The 18600-nt window shown below is 36.7% G+C and overlaps 1 protein-coding gene across 1 annotated transcript in view; it reads right to left on the reverse strand.

Annotated features, from left to right (window-relative positions):
* LOC138135662 (zinc finger protein 431-like) overlaps positions 1-18600 on the reverse strand; it is a 59363-nt gene that overhangs the window by 27392 nt on the left and 13371 nt on the right. The window contains exon 2 of the mRNA XM_069054458.1: positions 8456-8567. Coding sequence (XP_068910559.1) covers positions 8456-8534 — 79 coding nt within the window. The 5' untranslated portion in view covers positions 8535-8567. The remainder of the gene's footprint in view (positions 1-8455; positions 8568-18600) is intronic.

The raw sequence follows: 18600 nt of genomic DNA on the forward strand, positions 1-18600 counted from the left end.
TGCACAGTTGGTGGTTATTTGATTTTGGCACGACTTATACCGGGTTTTCATAAATGATTCGTGTCACAAGAAGGCTGTATCTCCATTTAAATACATGGCACACCTGATGCATGAATCATTTATGAAAACCTGTACATTTCACCGAATTGTCCACATGGTTATTAAACTGTATAATTCTGTTTGTCAACAATCTGTCATTGGATATGTCGGGTGACCAAGAAAATTGTAATTAGATGTGCCTTCGATATGAAACACATCTTTTTAAACCCGATTAACTCACTAGCGTACAGTTGGCTTCAAAAAAAAACGGGAAATGAAATTTGACCTAATGTGAATTGGAAATTTAATTTGTCAATTTGTGTCTGTTTGACAGTAGTATTTCTGACACATAAGTACAGTTTTTTAACCTAAATTCTAAAATGTCGTTTCAAACTATAAAAATTTAATAAAATCTGACAGAACTTTTTCTGACAGTTCCCGTTTTTTTTTTAAGGCAACCGTACAGCAAATTTACCAAATTTTCAATTATTTTTATCTTGAAAACGAAAAGACTTAATGGGTGATATTCATAAAAATGAGTATCTACCTACTTATAAGCATCAGTATTTAGTTAAAAGTATCGGTTCAATGTAAAAGTACATATTTGAATCGATATTCATAAACAGATGCTTGCCCTTATGAGCAGATACTTACATCATATAAGTTCTTTGATTTTTTGGTATGACAAGCATAGCCTAGTTTAGTCAATTGACTTATAAGTCTAATGAATAGCAGACTTGTGATTTTATAAGGATATTGTAATGATTTGTATACATTACTTTTTCCGCCAAATATTTGAACCTGCGCAAAACGGTAACAAATGTGGTCGTGATCGTCATCGAATCGGAGGAGCCCTACGTTGTGTCTTTCTTTTGGCGGAAAAAAAAAGGTTCGAAATGCAAACGATGAGGGTTCCAGTTGGAAGAGTGCCGCAAATAAAACACACATGTGAGGGACGCAAAATACCTTTTATTAAAAATGCCTGTAATAACTTTGATGAAAAAGAAATTGAAACGAATACATAGGACAGAAATTAAGTTTGACGAAGTACGAGAAATTAACTAGTTGAGTACATCACAAAGATAAACGACTAGATGGATGCAACAATATTTAAAATAACAGAAAAACGGGCACATGACAGACAAAATGACAGTTACAGCTTGCAAAACAAGTAAACAAATTATAAAGCAGTTATTACAGACAGGGACGGATGAAAAACCCTCTTCAAAAACCGTATCCCAGGTATTACTCATATTTCACAATTAGACTAATGACAAAAACAATGGTTATTTGAAACTACGCGGACAAGGTACGCCAACGGGAACTTAGAGCTGGAGGTAACAAACTTTCGGCCGCGAGGGGACCCAGAAAAATCTGAATCGTCTTAAAAGCAGCGACATTTATAGGTACTCGGGGTATCGCGTGTCGGACTACTGTGAACCGACCAATTCCGAGTGATATAAGCGTTCGGGGTTGTACGATGAGCTTCTCAGAGTCGCATAGAGCAGAACTTGTTCCACCTTCCCCAACCAACCGTTTCCGGACAAACTCCCGAGATCCCTATAACTGCGACGGGGACTTCACGTCAGCTTCTCAGAGTCGCATACAGCAGAACTTGTACCACCTCCGTTATACGGTCCTACATAACCGTCGCCCCCACGGAAATTTGACTAAACAATCCCCCGACCTCCTGAATGTCACCTAGCCCCCATGTGATCGTACTTACAACATTTTACTTTAACTTTTCCGAAATCTAGCAACAACACAAAGAAAGACAAAAACCGAGTTTAATTCAATCGAACAAAGCGTAACATTAAACGATGAGAAAATCAGCAAAACAAAACACAACATTAAACAATGATAACATAAGCAAGACAAAACGCAACATTAAACAATGATAACATAAGCAAAACAAAAACGCAACATTAAACAATGAGGGAATAACAGAGAACAAAACGCGAGGTTAAATAACGCTAAAACAAAACGCTTTAAAAAAAGAGGAATACAATACTCGCTGGCAATATTAAACAAAACGAAAATGGCGGGTCGGGTGCCGTTAGAAAATGTTAGTGGAAAAAAAAAACAAAATGAACGCACGCGGTTCGGACGACGGCTACTAATTTTCAAGATTACAAGATTGCAAAAAAATGAACCTCCCGGGAGAAACTTTAGGGATAACGCTTAAAATTAACAAAGGGGCGCTTCTTAAAGAAACAGCATGCAACAAGATGAAATCTACAACATACCCTTACCACGTGGTCCTGGTCCCAAAAAAAACAAAAACAACGGACAACGAACGTGAGATAAATAATTACCCGTGTGGATAAAAAAGAAACTGCCGGATTCGTCACGGGGACACAAAATATCTACCCGGGACGGTAGTGTAATTGTTCGGATTTAACTTACAAATTTGAGAAACTTGGATCGCTCTTCGCAAGGTGTGTTTGTTTCGAAAAACTAAACAAAAGTGACCTACTCCCTTCAACCGCCCGCGCGAGCCCGTTTCCTCCCCCCTATCTTTCCGCTTTTCAACAGCCTCCACAACTCGCCAAGAGTACCAACCCCATCCCTTAGTTCCTAGTCTAGCCGCTAGTACCTTCCCATTTGGCGCGCTCTCGTGGCGGTACCGGGAATTAAAAATTTTAAATTTTAAACTGGGTCACTACACACGCCCCCAAGCTTCTTCGGAACGAAAAAAAATGTGGAAGTGACTGAAGACGCTTTAAAACGGTGGCGCAGTTTACAAATTTTTGGACGTTAAAGTGATGCTATGGCTGGTTGTCGTGTTGTGGTGTGTAGTCGCGTTGGTGTCGGTGTCGTTTTGGCCGGCTGCAGGGGGGGTAACAATCCTTGACGACGCCCCCGAGGTCCGTGGTACATGGAATAGAACATTTAAGGCAGACTCATGCTTTCGTATGACACAACTTTAGGTTGGCAATGTTATAGTTACCCTTTTTCTTTTTCTCCTATCGCCGGAACAATCAGGGGAACACCTCTCGTTCCCGCTCTGCCATCGTTACCCCACTAGTGACCCGGAGGTGGCACCGAGAATGGGTTGAACGCCCCTTCCGTCTCTCCGATGGCGGCAGACGCAACCATCCTTTGTGGTGGCGCTTGTGGTGTCGGTCCTGCCCGATGTGGTGCCTCCCACGTTCGGTTTGGTGAGGCAAACTCCGTTCGTGGACGTTTTGGAGGATGTAGCACAGACTGGCGCTCCAGGAAATCCAGGGCCTCTTGGATTGACCTCTCGCCGCGTGGCTTTTCCGACTTGAACAGCAGCGAGATGTTCTCCGGAAAGAGACGCATCAAATCCTCCACCATTACACACTCCGGAATGGGCTGTGTCAGTGTGCGCAACTGGGTGGCCTGCTCCATGAAGAAGTCCACCATCGAGTCTCCTTTGGCCATGTTGTAGCGCTGGCTTAAAACCCGCGCTCGAACCGCCAGTTGTCGACCCGCCGACCAGTAGGTAGCTAAAAATTCGACGCTAAATTCCTGAAAGCTTCGCCACTTACCTTGGTGGAACTTTGCCCAACGGGCCGCTGTTTGGCGGAGACATCGGATTGCCTCCGACAACTTCTTCTCCGGAGGTACCTGGGCGTCCGTGGAGTACCGCTCATACTCCTCCAAGAATTCGGCCGGGTTCTCCGTGTCCAAACCTGCAAAAGTTGGACGTCGTCCTGCAGCTTTCGCTGCGCTGGTGGCCATTGCAAGTGCAATTCGACGCCAATCCGCGGCTTCTGGCTGGGCTTCCGGGTCCGGTGCTCGGTCGGGAGTACGTGGTGGCACGACAAGCTCCCCCTGTGGCTCAGGTACCTCATGTCCTGGTGGGGCCGGTGTCGGAGGTCGGACCTCAATCGGCGGTGGTGTAGGGGCACGGGCTTCTGCCTCTGGTACCTGGACGAGTCTCGCCGCAAGTAGCTCGATCACCGTGTTCGTGCGTCGTTGTTGCTCCACCATCTGCGCCATGATTTCCTGCTGTTGGCGTAACAGCGCTATCGTGGTGTCATCCTCTCGTGGTCGTGCACGGTTCCGCGGGGTGGCTGGGGCCCTACCCCTGGGTCTAAGCACCCTTCCTCTTCCGCGTCTACGTCCGGCTTCCATCGTGGTCCTCCTCTACAACAAAACACACACAAGGGGAATCTGCGCCCCCTGCGAGGTGAGTACATGAACAGGCACAAAACAGACAAACAAAGAAACGAAAACGTAAACTCGGCTCTCTTCACAAGGATCTCACGCAATTTGCATCCTGGTCACGGCACCAATTCTGTAATGATTTGTATACATTACTTTTTCCGCCAAATATTTGAACCTGCGCAAAACGGTAACAAATGTGGTCGTGATCGTCATCGAATCGGAGGAGCCCTACGTTGTGTCTTTCTTTTGGCGAAAAAAAAAAGGTTCGAAATGCAAACGATGAGGGTTCCAGTTGGAAGAGTGCCGCAAATAAAACACACATGTGAGGGACGCAAAATACCTTTTATTAAAAATGCCTGTAATAACTTTGATGAAAAAGAAATTGAAACGAATACATAGGACAGAAATTAAGTTTGACGAAGTACGAGAAATTAACTAGTTGAGTACATCACAAAGATAAACGACTAGATGGATGCAACAATATTTAAAATAACAGAAAAACGGGCACATGACAGACAAAATGACAGTTACAGCTTGCAAAACAAGTAAACAAATTATAAAGCAGTTATTACAGACAGGGACGGATGAAAAACCCTCTTCAAAAACCGTATCCCAGGTATTACTCATATTTCACAATTAGACTAATGACAAAAACAATGGTTATTTGAAACTACGCGGACAAGGTACGCCAACGGGAACTTAGAGCTGGAGGTAACAAACTTTCGGCCGCGAGGGGACCCAGAAAAATCTGAATCGTCTTAAAAGCAGCGACATTTATAGGTACTCGGGGTATCGCGTGTCGGACTACTGTGAACCGACCAATTCCGAGTGATATAAGCGTTCGGGGTTGTACGATGAGCTTCTCAGAGTCGCATAGAGCAGAACTTGTTCCACCTTCCCCAACCAACCGTTTCCGGACAAACTCCCGAGATCCCTATAACTGCGACGGGGACTTCACGTCAGCTTCTCAGAGTCGCATACAGCAGAACTTGTACCACCTCCGTTATACGGTCCTACATAACCGTCGCCCCCACGGAAATTTGACTAAACAATCCCCCGACCTCCTGAATGTCACCTAGCCCCCATGTGATCGTACTTACAACATTTTACTTTAACTTTTCCGAAATCTAGCAACAACACAAAGAAAGACAAAAACCGAGTTTAATTCAATCGAACAAAGCGTAACATTAAACGATGAGAAAATCAGCAAAACAAAACACAACATTAAACAATGATAACATAAGCAAGACAAAACGCAACATTAAACAATGATAACATAAGCAAAACAAAAACGCAACATTAAACAATGAGGGAATAACAGAGAACAAAACGCGAGGTTAAATAACGCTAAAACAAAACGCTTTAAAAAAAGAGGAATACAATACTCGCTGGCAATATTAAACAAAACGAAAATGGCGGGTCGGGTGCCGTTAGAAAATGTTAGTGGAAAAAAAAAACAAAATGAACGCACGCGGTTCGGACGACGGCTACTAATTTTCAAGATTACAAGATTGCAAAAAAATGAACCTCCCGGGAGAAACTTTAGGGATAACGCTTAAAATTAACAAAGGGGCGCTTCTTAAAGAAACAGCATGCAACAAGATGAAATCTACAACATACCCTTACCACGTGGTCCTGGTCCCAAAAAAAACAAAAACAACGGACAACGAACGTGAGATAAATAATTACCCGTGTGGATAAAAAAGAAACTGCCGGATTCGTCACGGGGACACAAAATATCTACCCGGGACGGTAGTGTAATTGTTCGGATTTAACTTACAAATTTGAGAAACTTGGATCGCTCTTCGCAAGGTGTGTTTGTTTCGAAAAACTAAACAAAAGTGACCTACTCCCTTCAACCGCCCGCGCGAGCCCGTTTCCTCCCCCCTATCTTTCCGCTTTTCAACAGCCTCCACAACTCGCCAAGAGTACCAACCCCATCCCTTAGTTCCTAGTCTAGCCGCTAGTACCTTCCCATTTGGCGCGCTCTCGTGGCGGTACCGGGAATTAAAAATTTTAAATTTTAAACTGGGTCACTACAATATGCTTATTTTTGTGAGTAACTTCTCTATTTTAAGAGATATTTTATGAATATAGACAGTAGTAGAAACTTATCTCTCTATGATTTTCTAAGCATATGCTAATTAAGTACTAGCATCTCCTTAAATTCTGCAAAATTATTTACTTGCATTTTATGAATTACTAGCTGACCCGGTGAACTTCGTATCACCTACAATCGCTGTTCGTTAGTCTCGTTAAAACTCAAAAACGGCTTCACCGATTTGAATTTTTTTTTTTTTGTAACATTTTGATTAGCCATAATCAATCCTAATCAACCTTCCAACTTCAATTCATTGAGATCAATAGTACTGGCTATATCTTATACGGTTTGACTTTCGTTCGGTTATTAAATGAAACTTGTTTACAATTCTAATAAATTCGATGTCTTTTATGTACATGAAATATAAATACAATTGGTACCACTGTGATCTAAACGCATTTCTGATTTCCGGTTGTCAGCTTTGACAGAGTTGACAGGCGAATTTGACGTTTACGTGGTATCATTCTTTCCAAATTAGAAGAGTGGTCGATTCGGAGGGTAACCCAATATTATAACATCGCGAAGATCTGACTCGACAGACGTTGTCTTGTCCAAATTTCAATAGCTAAATTTGTTTGTGATCGTTTTGTGAATTTGTGAAAAGCTATTGGAAATGTGTAAACAAAGTAAAAATGAGGAATTTTACATGGGAGATGAATTCTATCGGCAGTATTCTACACTGCTGAAATGTTGGAAATGTGTGATGTGCCTGGAATGTGATCGAATTGTTCCAGAATTTAAGTCACAATTTAATTAAGTCAGAATTTCATGTCCAAACTAATTATTTGTTTCTTCCATTAAAGTTGAAATCACAATGAATCTCAAGCAGTTTTCTTGGGTGATTCAAAATGATTATGAATAAGTATTGCAACTATGTACGAAAATTTATGTGGCAACTGTGTGAATGGGATAGAGTTGACATTTGTATGACATTTCATAAGCGTGCATTTGATTTTTAAAAGTTCATTACACATTATTTTGAATTATTTTGAATCACCCAATATTTACATTTCGATTTCGATTGCAAGATCGATGTTCAAGTAAACAATCCGATTGGTTTGATTCCCAATTTCACAATCAGCTGTCACATGACATTTGTGCATGTAGGCAAATAAATTGGAATAGAAATAAAACAACTACTACATTTGTGGGACAGATCGCGTAACAACACAAAGCAAATGTAATTTTATTTTAATTTACTGGATTGCGTTTTTCCAGATTTTTCTTCAAATTTTCCAGGGTTTTTTTCAATTGAAAACAAAAAAAAAAGCATCAAGCAAATATGTACAGTTAATTTCAAAATTATCGAGTACACCTCAAAAATCAAGAAGTCAATTTATTACAGTTTTTTCCACATGTAAAGATGCCTTTTTGAAATTTAAGTGTCATATTTTTTATATAGGTTAGGTAAGTTTGACAACATAAAATGTCGTTGATATTTTAGAACACCATAATAGTGTGTTTTATCCTCTGCACGGTGCTCTTGTCGATGTTATAATAGTGAGCTACCCTTAGGATGGACCACCCATCTTCTAATGAGCACTTTCGCGTTTTCGGTTAGATTAGGCATTTGGTTTGTCAAAATTGACATTGATCATTGACAAAAAATGTAAGTGCATTTTACACTGTAGAAAATTAGGTGTACTCTATAATTTTGAAATTAACTGTAGCTCCTATTGTCAGTTATGATCAAGAGTCCATACAAACATTATAATTTTTTAAATTTGTCCGAATTTTCCGACTTTCCTTTGTAATTGTCCCGAATTTTTTTCCGAAAACTTATCCAAAACCCTAACAAACAAAAAAAAGAATTACGCATATCCATCGTTCGAATCCTGAGTTCATACAAAAAAGCACTTTCAGTTTTCCCCGAATTATTTTAATTTAGTTTTTCCAGATTTTTTTTTTTTTTATTAAAAACTTTCAATTGAGTTATTTCCATCTCGGGGCATATCGAACAAAAAAAAAAGAATTGATCAAATATGGAGATTAGGTTTGCAAAACATGCCAGGTAAGAAATGTACGTAGGTTTCATTTTTCTAGAAAATATGCCCAAGAAAATATATTAAATAACACACTATTTCGCACCCGAATTTGACACTTACGTGAAGACATTCCCTTAAAATTGTTAGTCATTACTCATCACTCATTATTAATAAATCCAAGATATCCCTGTACCTATAGAACGTTTAGGTATTTTTCGCTCAGTAGACGTTGAGTTCTCGTCTTGTGTGTTCCTTAAAAATGTGGCAGCCATGGTTAAACCAAGAAAACCGTGATGTCGTTGTAGCTGAAAATTAACTCTGAGTTAATTTTAAGTGGTAAGGACACGAGAACTTTAATGTATAAAAACAAAATATTTGTAAATGCGGCCGAAATGTATAAGTGTTTAGTCTTAGGATTAAAGAATTATGTTTTACCATTATGAATTAGGAAAAAAGTGAAAGCGTTGACTCACCCTACCCGGAGCAGGGGGAGGTACCTGCGCGTATTTTACCTGGGTCCAGAGGGTAGGTTGAGAAACCAACTACGAGCCCAGCACTCGGTCAGATCAGACGGTAGTTCACAAAATAAACAAATACCAGCGCAAAGTGAGTTTCAATTTCCCGACTCAAATAAATTTACATTCGCTGATGAAAATCCTCATCGGTGACAAAACAATAAGAAAAGATTGAAAATAAAAAAAATGTATGAAAAGAATTTTTTGTGATAGTATTAATGAAAATATATAAAATAAAATTTATAAATATAAATCATAATATGTACCTACATTCTAAAATCAAGCAGGCCAAGGAAACACCGTCCACAAGCCAACAGATGGCGCATTTTTCAAGGACCAAAAATTTAATAGGGAGTTTGCGTTCTATATAGTTTATTTTGTGTAAGCCGAGCCCCATAGATAATATAATATATACTTCGTATATACAGGGTCTACCAGAACTGGCGGACCAAAATAATACGGTGAATTCATCATCTTCTGGGAATAATAGGAAAAATGTTAAAAAAATCTATCTTAAATAGTAATTAGGAAAGAAGCAATTTAAACTGACCAATCCTGTTGTTGATGTTAAGTTACCTATAAATTAGTTTTCCTGCTTTATTTGTAACTATGGATGCATTTCAAATGGCGGCAGCGGAGTTCCTCCCGGCGGTCAGAAATTTTCAGGTCTTGTGACAGGTAGTGAACGGTAAGGGATTAACACTGGTGATAAGAATGATGGGGTAATTAGGAATTACATTGTCTTTCCTAAAATATTAAATTAAATATTTCTTTATAAGAAGACATACGTACTTCTTGCGACCAATGATTAAAACCATCTCTTTTTTGGTGGGATGCAGGGGTAAATCTCACTTATAAATAGGCCCATTTCAAAGTAACATTTTTAGTTTAATTATTTCTTTAAAAGCGTCACCATGGAAACTGAGTGAAAAAGGCAAACTTGTAGTGAATGGTGCAAAATTTCGTCAAGCCAGAAAGTTATGTAATAGGTGATAACCGTATACGTTGGAGATGTAAAACCCTATGGCCAGTCTTAAAAAAACTCACTGTATACTCATATCATGTACATATGTCATTTTAATTTACCCTTGTAAATAAAATTGTTTCTCCCTCTCATCAGTGTATTTATTGCCAATTTCAAGCAAAATACTCGTCATTATAATCTAGTCCGGCTACCACCCGTTGACTACCTATCGAGTGATCCCCGATAACCTCGGGAGGAACTCGTCCGTTAAAAAGGGTTATCCAGGTATAGAAGTGACCACCAGGAGGAACTCGGATACGCCCTTTCAAATGATGCATATGCATTGTTGGGTATCTGCATTGTTTGTGGAATGACGGACGTTTTTAGGTTATAATATTTTTCTGGTTATAGTATTTCTGCTAGGATGTTCCCTATTGGGAAAACGAACTGCGTACTCCTGAGCAGCAACTGTGGCATTCTCATCACACTGTCCATATAAGACAAGCATATCAAAATTTTCTGAAGAAGTAAACATTAAGCGTTTTTAATGACTTTTGTAATTGTCAGAAAGAATTTATTATGACATAATATTCAATTATTATGTCGTTGCAACAATCAAATTTGTTTCGATAGTTACTAATATAATTTTTTAAGGTAATTTTATATCTACACGCGATTGGTCAATTAAAAACGTTCTTATTTTAAAATCCAATGAGGATGGATATTTTTGAATATGTTTCCTATTATTACCCGAAGATGAGGATTTCATCATATTATTTTGGTCTGCCAGTTTTGATAGACCCTGTAGAATGCAAAGTTCAGGGAATTTGTTTGAAATAAAACAAGGGCGCCCTCTGCATTTTTGGGGCTAAGTATAAAAAAAATGAAACAAAAATGGATTTTATTGTTTTATTTTACTAAATTGTATTGAAGGTATTTATGGGGGATTTACACCTAATAGATACTTTTTCTGATAAGAACAATATCAGTTAATATTTAAACTGATTTATTTTTATAAAAAATTATAAAATTTAATTTTATAATTTTTTTATTTCAGTTAATATTTAAACTGATTTATTTTTACGAGAAAATACAGTTTAACAAATACAAAGGCACAAACCTATGACTTTGACTGTTATTTACCTTCAAAAGCAGGTTGTTCGGGATAGGCACTATGACTTAGACTTCCACAACTGGTAAAATCTTCTGGAGCAAAATGAATTCCACAAATTCAATAACTTATTAAAAATTCTTTGTCTTTTAGCGTTTAGTTTTCTATATACCATTCATGATGTTTTGACATAAGTGGAGGCTATGATTTCATTTTTTAACGTTGGATACATGTTTGATTTCTGTCATCTCTGCTGTCACTAAAGTGCCTGACATGCGGACCTATCAAAATGATCGTAACATGTTGCCGAATTTACCGTAATCATAATTAAGCGACTTTAAAACGTATTGATGGTGTTTGTATTAGACTGTCAAGTCAAGTTTTTTTTTTGTGTATAAATTGAATCGTAGGTAGCACGGATAGTAAAGGAAGAAACAACGACCCAATTGAAATGGCACAGGGGCTTTGTAAGACCTATTATAACTTCGCCATAGAGTTGTGAATTTATGGCTTGAGTCTATTTTGAAATGTACGCCTGAAATTTGCTAACATTTTTCTAGATATTGTGAAGAATTTATTTCGGAAGATTGGGCAAAATTAATGGGAAATCTTTTATTTGAAAACGTTCTTCCTTTAATAATTTCATTAGGAGAATGTGACTCGGAATTTGATTGGGATTTTGATGCAGGTAATAATGATTCAGAATTTTCTAATGAAATTATGGAAGTTGAATAGTTTTGTTCTTTTGTGTCATAGACGATCGGTGTGTAAATATTTTGCAGAAAGATTCGAATAAAGTAAGGCTTAATCAGTAGGTACAAGATTTTATACAATCTAGTTCTAGGAATGTTTTGGTTAAAATGAAAAATTAATTGAGAAGTTACTAACTGGTTGGTTAAGACACTGTATAGGTGGGTTATCTAAGTGGTGCATAAATTAACAGGAGCCACTTCGTCTTCCGGTCCCGGTCCCTACTATTCTGTAGTCTGTTCAAGTCAGTTTCCTGTTTTGTTAAATTGGATTAAAAATGTGTGTATTGTTCTATTGCAAACTAGTAAAACTGACAACAATGCACTAGACTAGACAATGACGCAGTTTATAAACTCAAACTTAGAAAAACACAACCTAATTCAACAGACAGCTTTACTGCCAACTTAAATGTACTTTTTCCATGGCCTCCCCTTATGCCAAAACATCGTGAATGGCATATACAGGCTGTTTGATGAAAAACGCCTCAACCCATAACTTTTTTATTTATTACCCGATTTCAATGAGCAAAAAAATCAAAGATATGGTTTTTCAAGCGCTACTAGACAGCCATAAAATGTATTTTTTTGGCGTAATCTTCAATAGCTAACGATAGTCAACTTTTTTTTTAAATGGACATATAATCTTTCAAAATCAAAAATCCACCAACACTGCATTCTACCTTGAAAATACAACCGACAACGTCGCCAACTTTTGTTTTTAGTGTGTTTGCAAGTGTCAGAAAAAAGTGGGGTTATGAAAGAAAACTGTTGACAGTTGTTTTAGGTCTTAATCATCGTGTTTTTTTATTCTCATTTTATTACATCACTCAAAAGTGATGATACGTTAGCTACCACCTTTTTGTACATAATAATTATTTTGTGTTACGTAAATAAACTCAACAGTTCAATGTCAAATTTTGGCGGGAGGTTGGGCCAACCCAAAAAATGAAACTTATTCTAGGGATTTCTTTTTTTCTGCCAACATAATTCAACAGGTGGTGGATTTTTGATTTTGAAACAGATTATATGTAGTTTTTTAGGCTTGGTCTGGTAAGGTTTTTTTTTCTGAATCTAATGATGTATTGAAAGTTATCATTGTGTAAAACAGAAAGTAATTATTTATTAAAATTTAACACAAAATAACATTTTTAATTTACAATGCGAAAATTTCCGATAATAATGCGGAATCTGGAAAAGTGCCCCGAATGCTTGCAGCGTTTCCACGTTGAATGGCAAGGGAAATCCTCTCAAAAAGGAATTTCTTAGATTTTGAATCCCCTGATTCCGCGATAAGTCGGTCTCCGATGACATTAATGAAATCTATTGTTTCTTTGCATCAAGGGCCTAAGGTTTCAAAGGCTAAACCTTTAAATATGTAGTTTGACGAAATAATTGAACGATATTTGTTATGTTTGCGTTTGCAAGCCATTTCAGCGGCAAAACCTGAGACTTCCGATGTTTTCAATACGTAACTGTCTGCAAGTGTATCTACGACAGTAACGTCCCAAACCAAAGGTTGACCTTTATTCCACGGTACTAAAGTCATCCCATCAGGGCGTTTTCCGTCATCACGAGATAGTCCGTTTGGTTCTAAAGTTGAATTAACATGAATAGAAGTCAAAGACCAGTTGATAATAGAATTAATTTCAGTGTGTCTTGAAAATCTACCACTGCTTTTGGAACAACTTAGACCGTGAATACCAATTTCATCAACTTTCGCATTGCATTTGCAAATATGAGGTGTACAAAGATTACAACCCAATCTTAAACCAATACAAACTTGGAAGGAAGTGTTATCTAAGAGAGTACCAATATTAGGAGGTATTGCATGTAACCAAGATCCTGATTCTCTGCATTGCAAAGCCTTAAAACGAGCCAAGTCCCTAGATGAATTAAAGATTAAGTCATTGTCAATTATTCTTTTGATATTGATATTATCCCAATTCTTCTGAAATTGTGGAATTGTTGGTCTTTCGTTCTCATTTTCTACATCCCAGACTGCTAAAGCTTCATCATAATGGTGAATAATAAGCTCATTATCCTTTGAATTTAATTTGAGAAACAAGCTTTTTAACACCATGAACTGAAGATAGGAAAGCAGGGAGGCAAATATCGGAAATGCGGCGAATTCCCAGTCCACCAAATCTAATCGGTAAAGTGGACTGACACCATTGTAAATCAGTTAAACGTAAATTAAGTATTTTTTCTAAAGAAGATTTTAAAGAAGAATCAATGGAATTAACGTAATTAGAAAATTTCCAAAAAGGAGTTGTTCTTAATAAAAAATTAAATTTTGATATGAAAAGACAGTTCTTGATTAAGGTATAAGCCACGTGTCTGCTAAGAAATTCAGCTTTATTTAAAAGATTTTCAACTGTAATAATAGTTTTTTCGACAGTGTTTTTGAAGTCTTGGTCAAAGATTGGAGAGCCTAAAAGAGATAAACTTCCTCGGTCACAAATTTTAATACCTGGTGCTAAATTTTGAAATTCCTTTATGACTTTTAAATCTGTGTCTCCAGAACAGCTAAAGATCTCGCATTTGTTAAAGTTTAATTCAAGACCAATTTTTCTGGATAAATTGATAACTTTCTTAAAGTCAGACAAAACTACTTCTGGGTAATCAGCTAGGGTTCCATCATCTAAATACCAAATATTCAGTTCAGAATTCAAAGATAAAATAATTGGTTGAATGGCAAGACTAAAAATCATAGGACCACAAGGATCTCCTTGTTGAGCTCCAACAGAAGAAGAAATTAAATGATCACCAAAAAATAAAGTTGAAGGATTCCTATAGCATTGATAAAGATAAGGGTAAAGAAGTGGGGTATGACATTGGACTTCTTTTAGAATACAATCTCGTTCGACTGAGTTAAATGCGTTTTTGAAATCTAATTTAAGAACAACTTTGCTACGGTTTAGGTCGTTATTCACAAAGGTACGTGTAGTATGAATTGCTGCTTCGCATCCTAGCTTAGTTGCCACTCCAAGTTGGTGTGGAGATAAATACGAATTTACAATATTACGACTTTGAAAACAAGCAAGCTTTGAAGTCAATCTTCGTAAACAGTTTCCTATAGCGATCGGTCTAATTCCTCCATCTTTCTTATGAAGGGCGCATAAAGACGCACCATATAATAAATGACAAATTTCTGAAGGAAGTTGGCCAGACAATAAAAAATTGCACAGTTTTGTTAAAGCTCTTAGTGCCCGCTGACCTGCTTCGCCCGCTGATAAAGATATAATATCTTTTAAATATTGTGGTCTCATGCCATCTAAACCTGGTGAAGAACCGGCAGGAAAGGAATTGATAGCTTCTCGAACGTTTTGCTCATTAACTATTAAAGAAAAGTCTCCCGTTTTGAAAGCGTCTGGAAAAAAAAGTTCGCGAGATGGTGAAGGATGCTTTTTTTTTAATTCTTCAGCAACATCTTCATTGAATGAAGCTAATGAGTCATCCGAGGACAATAATTTAACAGCTCCTTTGATATCAAAATCGGCTACTTTTGCTTCCACTTTCTTAGCTAGTGATAAATGTGTTCGTCTCTTAGAAGATGTTCGTATTTGAGGTACTTCAAAATTAGAAAGATTTTCTTTTATATGCTTATTCAATGATTTATCAGATTTATCGGCTACATTGAAAGCTCTATAAGAGAATAGCAAAAGATCCTCAAATGAAGAGATTAATTTGGTCGAAAGACAATTATTAATAATTGAACTTAATTTATCAGCAGCTAAATGTCTACAAGCTTTAGGCAATCTTCTAATAGTTGGTAGCTGCTGTTTTAAATTAATAAGCAATTTTGTGATAGAAACCGTTGAAGAGAAATTAGAAGAAGTTGGTAGGTTACTATTTGTATGATACTTATCTACGTGAATTTTCAATCTGGTATTATCCTTAAAAGATTTTCCAGGACACAAATTACAATTTAATCTTTGTTGTCCACTAGAATGATTATCTTGAGATCCGAATTGCTTCTCATAATCCGTGCAATTAAATGAAGTGTTATTAATTTCTTCAGTTTTCCTTCTTGTTTTATTAATTTCTGAAGAAAATGATTTTGACGAAAACGATTGGCTCATTAGTCCATGAATCCTTGATCTATGAATTTTAAGGCCCTTTTCCTTTTTGAAATCTCTTCACATCGAAAAACTAATTTTTCTCCAGAAATTTTATGACACTTTTTGACGTTTCCGAATTTATGTTCCAGATTAGCGTTCGAAGGACCTGCATCAGTTAAATCTTGATCACTTATTTTCCAATCTGTTGTTCGTAGACGAAATCTTGTGTCTTGAGGATATTTAAACTCAAGATAACTATTACTTTCTTCAAGAGAATTATCAAATGATGTTGACAGACGCATGGCGTCATCTCGACAACAGCCTGTATACAGGCTGTTTGATGAAAAACGCCTCAACCCATAACTTTGTTATTTATTACCCGATTTCAATGAACAAAAAAATCAAAGATATGGTTTTTCAAGCGCTACAAAACAGCCATAAAATGTTTTTTTTTTTTTTGGCGTTATTTCAATAGCTAACGATAGTCAACTTTTTTTTTTTAAATGGACACATGTAGTTTTTTAGGCTTGGTCTGGTAAGGTTTTTTTTTCTGGATCTAATGATGTATTGAAAGTTATCATTTGGTTCATAGCTAACTGAAAAAAAAATAATTTTTTTTTTTGTGGTTCAGCTTATTATAAAATTTTTAAGAGTGCCGTGAAAAACAATCGGAATACAAAGTACGATAAATGTCATCTAAACGTCAGCTTAGAAGCTTTCATCTGCTTTTTTAAACTTTTTTTATTTAAGTATAAAATAACATTGTCAGTCATGCAGGATAGCAGTCATTTGACTATTATTTTATGTTCGAGTGTAATAAAAATCGTAATTAGTCAAAAACAAAAACTTAATAGAAAAAATAATAATAATTAAAAAAAAAAAAATTTAATTATTATTTATGTTTTCCAAGAAAATAATAATAAAACTCTTCAAGATTGCACCTGAAAATTTTCAAACTCACACTTGACATTTGTTGCTATTTGTATTCCAATTGTTTTTCACGGCACACTTGAAAATTTCATAATAAACTGAACCACAATTAAAAATTGTTTTTTTTTTTTCAGTCAGCTATGAACCAAACGATAACTTTTAATACATCGTTAGATTCAGAAAAAAAAAACTTTATCAGACTGAGCCTAAAAAACTACATGTGTCCATTTAAAAAAAAGAAGTTGACTATCGTAAGCTACTGAAAATAACGCCAAAAAAAAATTATTTTATGGCTGCTTCATAGCACATGAAAAATCATATCTTCGGTTTTTTTGTTCATTGAAATCGGATAATAAATAAAAAAGTTATGGGTTGAGGCGTTTTTTATCAAACAGCCTGTATGTATATAGATTTTGGCAAAAGGATTTCTATGTACAAAATCTGATTCGATCTCTAAAAGGGTTCGGAAAACGGTGCCGAGAGAAGTTTTTATTAAATCATTTAATAAAAACTGGACAATTATATTTTGACATTTTTTTACTGTCACAATTTAAAGAAAAAACCACTGTCTCCTAGAGACTCGTTTTGAAATATATTATCAGTATGATCTTCCAAAATCTACAACGGACTTTGTGTTATGAATGTTCTATGTTATAGCATAATAGCAGTTATCAAAAATAGACATTTTTCGAATGCGATTAGCCGGGAAAAGACTAAAGAGACGAGTGTCTTATGTATTTGGGAGGCCGTGGAAAAATGATACGTATTCATAGAAACCTGTAACAGAAACATCACAAGCGACATCTTTACATTTGGGGCTAAGCTCTTAAAACCAAAAAATTTCGCATACATTGACTTTGCATTCTATATACAATAGTATCTAATATATAAAATTCTCGTGTCACAGTTTTAGTTATCATACTTCTCCGAAACGGCTTGACCAGTTTTGATGAAATTTTATATGTATATTCAGTAGGTCTGAGAATAGGTTGTTATCTATTTTTTATACCCCTAAGTGATAAGGGTGGTCCACCCCAAAAATTTATTTTTTATTTTTTGGACAAAATTGTTTATTTTTATTTTTCTATGATGTGGCATTAAAAAATACATACAACCCTAAATTTTCACCCTTCTACCATCAACCCCTATTTTTTAATAGCGATATTAGTAATTCAATAATTTTCAACCCCGGTCGATAACTTGATCGTTCAGTTAATTCAGTGATTTCATATAACCTCAAAAGTATGTGTCCCGAGCTTACACCAATGATTTTTATTGTGTTACACATTGTTGGATTTGTCTCCGCCCCGATTAGCCGAATAACTACCCTAACGAAAAAAAAATTATGAAGAAAATTCATTTTGTAAGGTTATGTCATCTGTCATTGTGCGCGCATTGACAATTTGAACTTAATTGAGATTTAACGTCAGCTGAGTTTTGACACCAAGTGTGATCAATGGTGACCAACACGTATGTCGGCGCCACTCGTGGAAAAGATTTATTTTGTTATTTTAATGCTTTGGCTGTACTCCTTATACCAAATAGAGTTATTTTTAGAAACATGTTATCACTGTTCTTAAGAACGCGTCAGCGGGGCAACCCCTGACGAACGGAACGTTCGTGTGTGACGCGAGGGTAGTACCATAATAACTGGAGAGTGGAGCGTTAGGTACACGCGCGCGGACCGTTACGTTCTTTATTCCCTTTATTTATAACAAATATCAAATAATAATGTCTTGGCGACTAAGACCTCATCCTGTTATTCTGACATCAGAAGTGGGATGTGCCCCGTCAAAGTGGCCTGTGGACAATACAGCGAGTAACGCGGAAAGTGACAAGTCCGTGCGTAAAGGATTCTCAGGTGAAGGTTCGTCCAGAGCAGACACCAAAAGTATCTGTACACTGTTGCAATGGAGACTCGGTAAAGGCGCGACGCTATTTCCTTCCGGTCATCACACCGAATTGAAGCGTCGAGCTTTGTCGCCGTCTTCCAACAAGCCCAACAACG

Source organism: Tenebrio molitor, chromosome 7 (genome assembly GCF_963966145.1).
Source record: "Tenebrio molitor chromosome 7, icTenMoli1.1, whole genome shotgun sequence".
NCBI classification, from domain to species: domain Eukaryota; kingdom Metazoa; phylum Arthropoda; class Insecta; order Coleoptera; family Tenebrionidae; genus Tenebrio; species Tenebrio molitor.